Below are 13,204 nucleotides of genomic sequence, written 5' to 3'. Positions count from 1 at the left end.
AAGTGCCAGACCACTGATTCGTCAAACCTGCTTTCCTGCAGTCCGTGTTCTTCTGACTTTATTTTGTGGTAAGTAACGAATATGCTTCGGGGAAATGTATCGGAGTAAACGTATAAATTTTAATTAGGAAATGTAGTGGAGTAAAAGTAAAATTTGGCAGAAATATAAAAACTCAAGTAAAGTACAGATACTCCCAAAAAATACTTAAGTACTGTAACAAAGTATTATTACTTCGTTACATTACACCACTGCATGAGGGTGAGTAATTAATGACAGAATTTTCATTTTTGGGTGAACTAACCCTTTAATGGAAAATATACTAGTATCTAAAAAATAAGTACTAGTAACGTTAAATTAGATACTAGTGCGGTTTATAGATTAAATGTTAAACCGGCTTGCCATACATGTGCAGGAAGAGGAGAGCGTCATCCTGTCATATGACTTATATGAGCTCAGGTTTGAGGCTGAATTCACAGCGCTGCTGAACCGGGTCACACTCGGTCCGGGCGTCACTTACCGTCTGCTTGTTTAGAGGAGTCATCCACCCGTCGCAATGGCTGTCCGCGGTTGTATGACCCTGCTCTTTATTCTACTGTGCGGTACGTACGACTGTGTTGTTTTTGTTTTATTTCAGACGGTGTCACATTACAAAAGCAGATATTTAGTTTATTTTTGGGAGATTATCACAGGCCCACAGGAGCGCGAGAGCCTGTTAGCATTAGCATTAGCGTGAATTCTAATCTACGCCAGTAGAAGAGCGTTAGATAATCAGAGAGACTGTCAGTTTGTGGGATAAATATTTACCGTCCTTGCATTGTTTTAAACACATTAATACAATTCAGGAGTGATCAATAAGTTACATAAATTCATTTTAATAGATAACCTGTGTATTACCGTTCAATTTATGATGTTTGCCTGCTAGATTGTTAACGAATTTAAATGTCGGCTAAAATATGTTTAGGGGATGTTAAATATATTGTATAATTTAGTAAAATTGCACTGAGGTAAAAAATAAAACTCTGGCCTTGTCTCAACCTAGCGCGCTGCCTACATAGACAGCAATAGTGGGCGCAAAATTTGAAGATTTAATGTCCAAAAATGCTGTCTATTTTGGTAGTTTTACTACGTTTTAAGACACAACCGGTGTGATTCAAGCTAGGCAGTGCTGTAATAAAGCCAGTATATCATGTACTGATGTATTAACTGCAGTGTGTTAAAGAAATCTGATATTGGTTAAAACGGTTTTCAATTAGTGTTGAGACAGACTGACGTTCTGTTAATATTTTCGAACACTCACTTTAACAGTTTAATAATTTAAATATTTTCAGCGAAAAATGGAAGGAAGTAATGCCATAGATTTCTCTCACTTGACACATTTAACTTCAAAGGCATGTGATCCTGAAGTGCTTGTTCAGTGTATTTTTCTCACCCACCCTCATTCATAATCATGTGTTGGGTTTGTGTGTGAAGCACCAGGTTAATGATTTCATCAAACTACAGGACACGGGACAGCCACTCACTGTGATAATCTAAAGGCTGGTGTACTTTACACAACATTTAAAGTCTGAATGGTTTTTAAACACGACATCATGTGCTTGATGACTTTGCAAATGGTTACAGAGGAAAAACTGGGCGTTGTACACTAAATGACTGAGGATCACACACTACCAGACTTTCAAGTCATTCTGAACACCACAAACTCAAGCAGAAACATGCGCCTTGTTGCTAAGAGATGCATGATAAATGAGAACAACATGAGTTCTAAAATTGGCCCAAAGTATCAAACATGTTTGATATCCTCCGACTGGATGGAAGCTAAAAAAAAAAAAAAAATCAGAGTCTGTGCCCATCACACAGTATGTGAATTTCTGTGAAATCTACCAACTCCGAATGCCCAAAATTTGTGGACTGACTTTGACTTGACAACTAGCGTCAACTCCTGATTGAAAATCTGGTGTATTCCAGCCTTAATCAGTTAGGTCTTAGACAAAAGCAAATCAAATGCAATATTTTGAGTGTTAGTTTGCTGCCAGTTAGTCAGGAAGGAAGGTACTGGAATGTGCTTGGATTGCTGTTTTTATTTCCTTACGCATAGAGGTGGTTGAAAGGCTGTGGCGTGTCCAAGTAGTCTTTCACTTTTGATATAATGCCGAACCAAGTACCTGTCCTTATGTTTTTAAGTGTTTAGTGATTTAGCATTTATAAGCGTTTAGCTAAACTTGATTTTGGAAGCTTGAAAGGGCAGGCTTGTCTATTCTCAGTGTCACGTGTGAACTATGAGGAAATAACATTATGCTTCCACCCTGTGTGTAGGTATTGTGCATGCTGATGATCTGGTGACATCACCATTACCCGCAATACAGAAGTTAAGCACAAGCCAAATCATCTCCAGCACTTCTCCAACCACCTCCAAACACTCTTCAGCTGCCACTTCTGCCGCTGTGACTACGGAATTTCCAACCACGCATCACAACACGACTAATTCTACTACAGAGCCTCCAACTACCCCACATCACAACACGACTAATTCTACTACAGAGCCTCCAACTACCCCACATCACAACACGACTAATTCTACTACAGAGCCTCCAACTACCCCACATCACAACATGACTAATTCCACCACAGAAGCGCCAACTACAGCACACTCTAATGCTACAACAGCTCCAACTCCTCCTCCGACCTCTCCTCCTGTCCCCAACCCAACTGTTGGAAACTACAGTGTCAAGTCAGACAATGTCACAGTCTGTCTTTTGGCAAAGATGGGCCTTCAGTTCAGTTTCAAAATGAGTGAGGTAGGTACGAAAGATCTGTACAGAGGAACGCAAGAATTGAAAGTTGTGATTATTTTACTGCAAATTTGTTGTGATAAGCTATTATGCCACTGCAAGTCTTTTATGTTCTTGTTGTTTAGAATGCCAGCTTTCAGACTCTTAATCTTGACCCGAGTCCTAATGTAACGGAAGTGAGTGGAGCCTGTGGAAGTGGTGGCAATGACTCTTCCCTTGTGCTGAAGTCGGAAGAAATCACAGTTCATTTTATCTTCACAAATGTAAGTCTTTAAAGAAGAGTCAAATATACTTTGGACTAAAGTCCACTGAGGCAAAGAGGTGATAAATGTTCTGGGTTGTTTTTTTTTTTTGCCGTCTATTGACAATTCTTAAATGTTGTGAATTTAATGCATTGTATCTCTACGATCTGCTTATGCCCAACTTAGGGTTAGAGTCTAGACCTTAGTTCAGTGGATTGTACTGTAGTTTAACAACACCCTTATTGTTAAGCTGACAAAAAGTAGACAAAATCTCCTTAAAACAAACTTAAGTTGTGGAAATTAAATGATCTAGGAACATTTATACAGTGCATGTCATTGTAACGACTGTATGCAAGTATGGCATCTAACCTGATTAAGGTCTATGGGTTAGCATTGGACCATCATGCTTGCTCTTTTTTTTCTAAAAAGTTTGTTTTTGTACATATAATTATGTGAAACTGCCAGTTCATAAATAAAATAATTACATTCTCTCATGATATCAGGTTGCATCTAACTGTTTGTTTTTACAGGTTTCACAGAAGTTCCGTCTACATGCTTTGATGCTCTCTGTTAATCTTGCAAAGGGTAAGGTATTTTTAATGTAAAAAATTGTGAAAATGAAATGCCTGAAATCTTCTTATTCTCGTTATTTTCATCCCAAGACAATAATAAGGCAGTATCAAAATTCTATACTATTTTGTCTAAATATATTAAAAAACAATCTCTATTTTTAAATGCTACAAGTGAATGTAGGCATCGCAATTAATATGAAAAAGATATTCATTTTGAGGTTCGCTAAAGATTACATTTAACAGTATTAAATTATTGTTGTTTTCTTTAGATTAACAGTAAGTGAATGTAAATGTCAAGTGTGGTACCAATATATTGTGCATCCCTAATGGTGTGTCTCATCTCTTGTCATGTAATCATGTTCTGTCCTCTGATTGGTATCACTTCAACAGGAAATGTTTTCAATGCCTCCAATAATAATTTGTCTCTGTGGGAGGCATCTGTCGGAAGCTCCTACATGTGCAAAAAAGAGCAGAGTTACAACATCACTGACAAGCTTACCATCAACTCGTTTGAGCTACAAGTGCAGCCCTTCGCAGTCCAGAACAACAAGTTTAACACAGGTATGTATTTGTTTGTGATGCTGAAAATTATCTCATCAGAGGTAATTATACAGCATATGTATAACTCATAACTGAACTTTGTCCTTTAGTGCTGTAATTTTATCAGCTACTTTTCTACTCGCACTACAGCTCAAGAAGCATTGCTTTTCAGAGTGGTGTGAAAAGCCACTTTGCTTTCCAGCACTCAGTGTTCATTTTGAAGCTTAGGTACTGCTCTCATGCACAACTAAATCTGATAAGGCCATGGTTTCCTGTGATCATATCAGATGTGACTTGCAAGTAAGAAGAAAGATGAATATGCAAAAATTATATGATGAACACAGAAGGATGAATGGCAGTCTGAAATTTCCTGCCAAATTGATCCTGATAGCTCTGAATATGAGTTAATATTGTAGTCTGAATGTGAGGCAAGAACATGATGATTTGAACAGATTTATATTTATATTTTTGGAAACACTTCACTATAAAGGGACATTTGTTAACATTAGATGACTACTTTAGTTAACATGAACTAACAATGAAAAATACTTTTAAAGCATTTATTATCTTAATGTTAATTTCAACAAAGTAAGATGTTAATATTATATAATGGTCCTGAGCTAATATAAGCTAACATTGATCAGTTGTCTTTTTATTAACTAATGTTAGCAAAGATGAATAAATCTGTAAAGTCTCATAGAAATGGCCCAGTTTTACCAAAATAAGTGTCTGTGATTTTTGATGTTTGTGAAGTGTGTTGAGAATGTCTGCAGTGGTGTTAATGTGGAGATAGCAGCTTCATCTTACGTTCATTCATGTTCTCTTTGTCTGCAGCCCATGAATGTTCAATGGATGACACCAGCCTCTTAATCCCAATCATTGTTGGTGCCGCTCTGGCTGGTTTGATTGTCATTGTTATGATTGCATACGTGATTGGTCGACGAAGGACCTATGTTGGATATCAAACACTGTAATGCAACAAAATCACAGAATCAAATCCTGGGTGTTTTAAGGGACACACAAGCCTGTTCCTGGACCATTTTAAATATTGTGGGTTTTTGTGCAATCTCAATTGGCAACTGACTCATGGCCACGGGAGTCCAAAAACATGTTTTGTCCTAATGAGGTCTATTAATCCACCGACCCTTAAACTGCAATATTGAAAATCTAAAGATACAGTGGCACTCCAGGACCAGAGCTTCCTATTGTGAACTAAGTTTGTGTGTGCACCACAAAATTTTGTGTTGTGAAGTAAGTGCATGGTCTCTTTGTGTTTTGGCTTAAAGCTCCATTTATTTTTTCTTAAAATGCAAATTACTTCTACAGTCACAGTACCTAGATCATGGTACTAGATTGTGGGTTGTGGCCAATTTAAAATTTCATCGCTCCATATCAGACCCTGCACTTGCTTCTCCTAGACATTCCTTTCATTTTATTTTTATTTTTTTTGGTTTATTTTGTTATATTTAGCTCATTTCATTTGTGCCCATCAAATCTGTCATTACTGTATCCACAGCTTTAAACTGAAACTGCTTTCAGCGTTCGGGTTAAATATTAAAAGTAGTTCCAGAAACAAGTTGGTACTCTGCACTATAGTGACTGGACAGCTATCATTTATTGAAATCGGTGATTTTGCATCATGTTGGTCGTCCTGTATTCAGAGCAGCATCTAAACATGCTGGACGGCCCATTCAAACAATTGAAATTCTAGAACAGGAAAACCAATGCTTGAATGTTTAACCTACATGACAAGCATTTTAAAAATGCAGACCATTGTAATAAATGTAGACCTATTTTTTTTGAGTGACACTTAGTTAAGCATAATACAAAGAAATGCTAACTGGCATTTAAATGCTGTTACAAAATAGTTTTGGTAATGTTTGGTTACCCTTTATTGGGGTTTGAAAAGGGACAATTAATTATAAATCAGCCATCTTGTCAGCTACTCTTCACAATTTTGACTTATTTACATCTATTCTAGCCTGAAAGATAAATTCTGCTTTTTACTAACTGAATTGTATTTGCTGCAAGATGAATTTTTGCACCTGTTTGAACCGTCTTTCGTAGTGGCTGTTTTTTTTTGTTTTTTTTTATATACTTTTTCTTTTGTTACATTAGACGTGACTTGTGTTTTCAGGATAAGTTCTTTGCTTTCTCTTATGTATTTGTTCTTTTCACATATTATGGCTCTCTAGGTTTCATAGATTTTTCCCCCCTTCATTTTCTGGTGAATTTTTCACTTAATGCTCTGTTCTAATTTAGTCTATGCAGCACCCACGCAGAATCTTTTGTAAATGTTTGTTGTTTTTACTATAGCCAGGACAAATGAAACATTTAAAACTGGTCACTGGTATTTTTTTGCCTTGCTTAATGCAGTTACTTTTGCTTGCCATCCAATCAGTTACATCAATAACTTGTAAAATAAAGATGGATTTATATTAAATTTTTTTCTCCCTGAACATACTTGTGTGACCGTTTTCTGCTTGCAGACTTATCCTTATCTGACTGCCCTAAATATTTGATGCGTTTCATGAGATTTGGTTGTTTTGTTTTGCAACGGAATAGCTTTGTTTTAATGGACTTTTAGCTGCAATAAAAGGAGAAAGACAGTTGTATATAACAATAAAATCGGTGTTGGCCATCTTTTCAGTTTTAATCAAAAACTGCCATGCAAATGTCAAAGAATTTTGTTTCATATAGGTTTCAACTGCAGTTTGACACATTCTTGCTGTTTCTTCTTGTTTGCTTGTTTGCCCTCATTCGTTCTCTTTATTTTCAGCTGAGGATTGCGTCGCAGATGAGCCTGATAACTTCATTGTCCCTATAGCGGTGGGAGTTGCCCTGGCTGTCCTCATTGTTATTGTATTACTGGCCTATCTGATTGGAAGAAAGAGAAGTCAGAACTCTGGCTATGAGCAATTTGATTCGTAATATTAATCTGAAAATATGAATTGGTCCATGGAAGTTCTGGCTTATCTAGCAGTATTTCAGAAATCGGATCATTTCGGTTTATGTGCACACAAATTCTTTTGAAACGAGTCTCGTATTTCAAATATTTTATTGTATTCCCTTGTTAGTACATTATGTAACGTGGTGATTATAAGGTAGGCTTGTATGGCACATAATACAATGCCTATTCTGTGTTGATCTGACTAAATTGTGAGTCCTGTTGTGAATTTGAGTGCCTAACAGTACTGTGTTATTTCCGTAATCACTCACCCTCTGTTTCTTTCTCCCTTTCTCCCAGCGGAGGAATGCTTTCTGGATTCTGATTTGAGTTTTCTCGTACCCATTGCTGTGGGTGTGGCTCTCAGCTTCCTAATCATCCTAGTGCTTATCTCTTACCTGATTGGCCGGCGGAAGAGTCGCACTGGTTACCAATCTGTATAACAACCCAAGCTGCTGCCGTCTTGCCTCTAAACCCAGCTTGTCCTTTTACCATTAATATTTGCTCCTCTCTCTTCCGGTCCTGTTGGCTTCTTCTTTTGCTCTGCAAACTGCTCGACCCTCCTCACCTGCCAGCACTAACCACTGATGACACCCCTATTTCTAACACGTTCGATTGCGTAATTATATCATTACTACATAATTCTTATAATTTCCTGTGTATGATTTAAACGTTTTCTGAATGATGTGGCATATTTCTGCTTAATCACCCTTGAAGCAATGTCAACCGGCATGATTCACTTGTTTGGTGTTAAGCACAGGCTGTCTAAAATCCACTGGCATTGCGCTGTATGTTAAATGCATGAGAAAAAAAATATTATTCCCCCTTTTTATGGGAGTTTGGTTTTTCTTGCTCTAAGGATGCTCAGTTCTGGTTGCTGTGACTTATATTAATGTGAACTTTTATTATGAATTAATAATGCAATTTTAGAATTGGGAATCTTTTGAGTTTATTAACCATTAAATGTAAATGCTAAAATAGTTCTGTAATTGTACTCTCGTGAATCAGTTGTTGGCGAAATTAGGGGTGAAAAGTATCCTGGTGTATTTTCTTAATCGGCAGAGCTAATAAGTCACACTCTTGCACTTTGCATATTGTATTATAAAGGGACACTAATTTTTTTTTTTTGTGACATTTACCAGCATCGAATATGAAGATTTTGTTGATTTCATTAGGTCCCTCTCAGGGAATGTTGGAAGTGTTACGATAGGCTTGTTAGTACATGGGTTTGTGGATTTAGTTTGTCATTTCTCTGGACACATGCATACAATGTACAAAATACACCATTTCTAAGACCAAAGCTACAAGTTCCTGTGTATTTTCAGTCTTATTTTCTGCTCTGCATAGTGAAAATACTAATGTGTCCAAATCAGTTCATTTGTCAACCATTTTATTTTTCATAAAAACCCCCAAAGGATTTAGCTGTTAAAACAAACACAGTTAAACACAGAATATCATTGTTGTACTATAGTGTGCCTTTTAGTAAGATGTCTTTGAATGTTGGTTCAAAAAGGAAAAAAATTCAATAAAATGTTTTTTTTTTGTATTGTACAGTAGTCTTCCTCTCTCTTTGTTTTCTTGCTCTGACCTCTTTTTGAGAATCTCAGTACAATGTTGATTTCACGTTAGACCTGAGGTGTTAAGCAACTAGTTTTACACAGTTCACATGATTTCACAGTTATAACTGATGGACTTAGATCAGCAGTGTTGCTATAAAAGTTACTGTTGTCATAAATTATGTCTCTGTTACTGGAACACTAGAAGCATCTCACTTTGACCTGCATAATACTTATGCCTATTACTGAATGCACATAACTGCATTGAAGTTTGAATGTAGTGATGTTTTTTTTACATTGTCATTTATTCTAAGTGACCATCTCAAGCAATTTATCATTAGAGACAATATGACGCATTTCACAACTGATTTGTTACTTTTAAACAGAATGGAAAACTGAGCAGAAAGGTCTGATTCTGTTAATTCTCATCCATCTTTATTGTTTATGCTAGAACATGAGTGCGTTTAACACATAAGCTGGCAAATCTTTGTCAGCCAGTGGCTATTTCGTTGCATTTACTGAATAACAAAGATGTGCAGTTACCAATTTCCATCTCACTATTACACTTTGTAACTCTTTGTACCATGTCAATATATTCAAATACAATTAATAAATAATACTGTTGAAATCCTCCTTACAGGCAGCTGAGCAGATAGTTTCACTCAGAGATGAATTATGTGACATACTCGATTTCGTTTTAAAGAAGTGTTGGTTGCATGCTTAGAAAAAGAAAGATCAACTAGTACTTCATTATGAAACTCTGTGAAAATGATGAAATGGGATTTCTGTCCCACATTTCAGTAAAATACATTTGCCTCTGGAATCAAAATTTAGTTGCACATCCAAAAAAAAAAAAAAAGGAAAGAGAAATTTAGTCCAAAAATGTACAATCAATTATTAATTCTAAACCACATCTGATTATTATTCAATTAAATGAGCAAGCAAAAGGATAATGTTAAGCAGTTTCCGGCCTTTTTCTTCGTCCAAAGGGGGAATTTAAAGGAGACTGATTAACAGAGAAGAATCATAAAAAAATATTTTGTGTGTTTTAATTTGTGTTATATACACATCTGACTTAGCAAAAGAACTGATCAAAAAGGTTTAATAGATGTTAATTCTACAGTCTACACAGATCTAGAGAATTGTTTTGCCTACGTCTCACTGTAGAGTGATTATGCCTCAATAGCTATAATTGCAACCTACTTACTGTATTTGGACATCTTTTCATATTTTCATTTGATCCTATAATGAAATCCAGGCAGGTCAGTCTCTAGCGGCTGGGTACTGAATGTGATCTATGAATCTCAGTCTTTTGAGTCTTACTGGGAAATTCCTTGTTTGAAAAAGTAGTGTAGTAACACAGCTCTGACACGAATAGCACAGTGGCTGCCGGAGGCATAATCATGAGGGCTAATGGGTAACGACAACACCCAGTGTGCTATTTCATTTATTATAACATACTCTGAGAAGTTTAATTTCAATTTCTCTAGGTCTACTGCCACCCTACGCACCCACTACTAAAGTGAAAGACACACTACCCAGGAAACGATCAGTTGGTGAATCGTTGATGATGCCTTTGCCATTTAGTTTGCATTGAACGTGAAGTTGGGTGTCATACTGGACACTAGGAAAGCGCACAGCCACCAGCGGGGAAGAGTAGTTGACCTGTTTGTAGAAATGGTGAAAAATGCTATGAAATGCTATTAAGTCATGAGGAATTCTGAGAGAAATGTTAAGTAGGATCACTTACATGTCTCAGTTTCCCATAATAGGGATAGTACCGCAAGTTGAAGATATTTTCTGGAAAAAAATGGACTTCTCCGAGGCCTTCGGTTGACCCTTTCTGGAAAAGCATTGGAGGTAAAATGTTTTTTTTTTGTATTGTACAGTAGTCTTCCTCTCTCTTTGTTTTCTTGCTCTGACCTCTTTTTGAGAATCTCAGTACAATGTTGATTTCACGTTAGACCTGAGGTGTTAAGCAACTAGTTTTACACAGTTCACATGATTTCACAGTTATAACTGATGGACTTAGATCAGCAGTGTTGCTATAAAAGTTACTGTTGTCATAAATTATGTCTCTGTTACTGGAACACTAGAAGCATCTCACTTTGACCTGCATAATACTTATGCCTATTACTGAATGCACATAACTGCATTGAAGTTTGAATGTAGTGATGTTTTTTTTACATTGTCATTTATTCTAAGTGACCATCTCAAGCAATTTATCATTAGAGACAATATGACGCATTTCACAACTGATTTGTTACTTTTAAACAGAATGGAAAACTGAGCAGAAAGGTCTGATTCTGTTAATTCTCATCCATCTTTATTGTTTATGCTAGAACATGAGTGCGTTTAACACATAAGCTGGCAAATCTTTGTCAGCCAGTGGCTATTTCGTTGCATTTACTGAATAACAAAGATGTGCAGTTACCAATTTCCATCTCACTATTACACTTTGTAACTCTTTGTACCATGTCAATATATTCAAATACAATTAATAAATAATACTGTTGAAATCCTCCTTACAGGCAGCTGAGCAGATAGTTTCACTCAGAGATGAATTATGTGACATACTCGATTTCGTTTTAAAGAAGTGTTGGTTGCATGCTTAGAAAAAGAAAGATCAACTAGTACTTCATTATGAAACTCTGTGAAAATGATGAAATGGGATTTCTGTCCCACATTTCAGTAAAATACATTTGCCTGTGGAATCAAAATTTAGTTGCACATCCAAAAAAAAAAAAAAAGGAAAGAGAAATTTAGTCCAAAAATGTACAATCAATTATTAATTCTAAACCACATCTGATTATTATTCAATTAAATGAGCAAGCAAAAGGATAATGTTAAGCAGTTTCCGGCCTTTTTCTTCGTCCAAAGGGGGAATTTAAAGGAGACTGATTAACAGAGAAGAATCATAAAAAAATATTTTGTGTGTTTTAATTTGTGTTATATACACATCTGACTTAGCAAAAGAACTGATCAAAAAGGTTTAATAGATGTTAATTCTACAGTCTACACAGATCTAGAGAATTGTTTTGCCTACGTCTCACTGTAGAGTGATTATGCCTCAATAGCTATAATTGCAACCTACTTACTGTATTTGGACATCTTTTCATATTTTCATTTGATCCTATAATGAAATCCAGGCAGGTCAGTCTCTAGCGGCTGGGTACTGAATGTGATCTATGAATCTCAGTCTTTTGAGTCTTACTGGGAAATTCCTTGTTTGAAAAAGTAGTGTAGTAACACAGCTCTGACACGAATAGCACAGTGGCTGCCGGAGGCATAATCATGAGGGCTAATGGGTAACGACAACACCCAGTGTGCTATTTCATTTATTATAACATACTCTGAGAAGTTTAATTTCAATTTCTCTAGGTCTACTGCCACCCTACGCACCCACTACTAAAGTGAAAGACACACTACCCAGGAAACGATCAGTTGGTGAATCGTTGATGATGCCTTTGCCATTTAGTTTGCATTGAACGTGAAGTTGGGTGTCATACTGGACACTAGGAAAGCGCACAGCCACCAGCGGGGAAGAGTAGTTGACCTGTTTGTAGAAATGGTGAAAAATGCTATGAAATGCTATTAAGTCATGAGGAATTCTGAGAGAAATGTTAAGTAGGATCACTTACATGTCTCAGTTTCCCATAATAGGGATAGTACCGCAAGTTGAAGATATTTTCTGGAAAAAAATGGACTTCTCCGAGGCCTTCGGTTGACCCTTTCTGGAAAAGCATTGGAGGAGATCCAAAATTGTTACTGTTTGGAATACTGCAAAGAAACTGGGTTGTTATACTGTATAATTGTTTTGTTTAGTTATTTATACAGTAGTAACGGATTGTGTTAGTCATTAATTGTTACCTTTACTCCACATGATACATTTACTGGAGTGCCTTGACCAGGCAGATACCCGAGAATCTGTCACAACAGAAAACAGTCAAGTGTCTGACATACCACTTAATTAATCACTGAGACTGGCTTGATTACTTAAAGGGGTCATATGATGCGATTTCAAGTTTTCCGTTCTCTTTGGAGCGTTACAAGCTGATTGTGCATAGATAAGATCCCTGAAGTTGCAAAGACTAAAGTCTCAAAACCAAAGAGATATTCTTTATTAAAGTTAAGACTCTGCCACGCCCCCTAAAACGGCTCGTTCTAACACGCCCCCACATATCTACCTCACTATGTGGAAATATTAGCATAATGCCGCCCAAATGTGCACGCAAAGAAAGAAGGCATGGTTTCAGTAACCGCAGTTAGTGTTGAAGCAGCCATGTCAGGGAGACGCTGTGTGTTTCTAGGCGAAAGCAAAAGCACTTTATTTGGCCTTCCGAAAGTAGATGCATTTAGGAATCTTTAAGATCACTTACAACAGAACAGCAATGCATTCTATGGACGACCGTTTCGTGAACCTAGGAGAGGAGGTAATTCAGAATCAGCTACTGTTTTGTTATTAGTTTAAGTATTTGCTATTGACTGTTCAAATAATAATAATAATAATAATAATTCATTACATTTATATAGCGCTTTTCTAGGCACTCAAAGCGCT

The 13,204-nt window shown here is 36.6% G+C and overlaps 2 protein-coding genes and 1 long non-coding RNA gene across 9 annotated transcripts in view; 1 reads left to right on the top strand and 2 right to left on the bottom strand.

Moving 5' to 3' along the window:
• Nucleotides 1-448: 448 nt before the first annotated feature.
• Nucleotides 449-8,484, top strand: LOC107752011 (lysosome-associated membrane glycoprotein 2-like). Of its 4 annotated transcripts, XM_016567852.1 has the most exons (7): nucleotides 449-599; nucleotides 2,314-2,466; nucleotides 2,512-2,795; nucleotides 2,915-3,052; nucleotides 3,562-3,616; nucleotides 3,994-4,164; nucleotides 6,923-7,384. In XM_016567852.1, the coding sequence occupies exons 1-7, from the start codon at nucleotides 554-556 to the stop codon at nucleotides 7,072-7,074; spliced, it is 999 nt and encodes a 332-aa protein (XP_016423338.1). In that variant the 5' UTR covers nucleotides 449-553; the 3' UTR covers nucleotides 7,075-7,384. The 4 variants fall into 4 exon arrangements, with proteins under 4 accessions (XP_016423338.1, XP_016423335.1, XP_016423336.1 ...); XM_016567849.1 differs by having other exon boundaries at nucleotides 452-599; nucleotides 2,314-2,795; XM_016567850.1 differs by lacking the exon at nucleotides 6,923-7,384 and adding an exon at nucleotides 7,391-8,484 and having other exon boundaries at nucleotides 454-599; nucleotides 2,314-2,795.
• Nucleotides 8,330-10,492, bottom strand: LOC107752013 (uncharacterized). The gene is made up of 2 exons (XR_001641326.1): nucleotides 10,397-10,492; nucleotides 8,330-10,311 (listed from the first exon to the last, which is right to left on the bottom strand). It is a non-coding gene; the product is annotated as an uncharacterized LOC107752013 (long non-coding RNA).
• An 874-nt stretch (nucleotides 10,493-11,366) lies between these two features.
• Nucleotides 11,367-13,204, bottom strand: part of LOC107752012 (protein ATP1B4-like) — a 13,017-nt gene continuing 11,179 nt past the window's right edge. For all 4 annotated transcript variants that reach the window (XM_016567854.1, XM_016567855.1, XM_016567856.1 and 1 more), the window contains 3 exons: nucleotides 12,517-12,573; nucleotides 12,288-12,380; nucleotides 11,367-12,202 (listed from right to left, as the gene is read on the bottom strand). In XM_016567854.1, the coding sequence (XP_016423340.1) occupies nucleotides 12,041-12,202; nucleotides 12,288-12,380; nucleotides 12,517-12,573 (312 nt within the window). In that variant the 3' untranslated portion in view covers nucleotides 11,367-12,040. The remainder of the gene's footprint in view (nucleotides 12,203-12,287; nucleotides 12,381-12,516; nucleotides 12,574-13,204) is intronic.

The sequence above is a fragment of the Sinocyclocheilus rhinocerous genome, unplaced genomic scaffold (genome assembly GCF_001515625.1).
Source record: "Sinocyclocheilus rhinocerous isolate Xijiao unplaced genomic scaffold, SAMN03320098_v1.1 scaffold662, whole genome shotgun sequence".
Taxonomy (NCBI): domain Eukaryota; kingdom Metazoa; phylum Chordata; class Actinopteri; order Cypriniformes; family Cyprinidae; genus Sinocyclocheilus; species Sinocyclocheilus rhinocerous.
The sequence above is the reverse complement of the archived record's forward strand: the minus strand, read 5'-3'. Positions and strand labels throughout refer to the sequence as shown.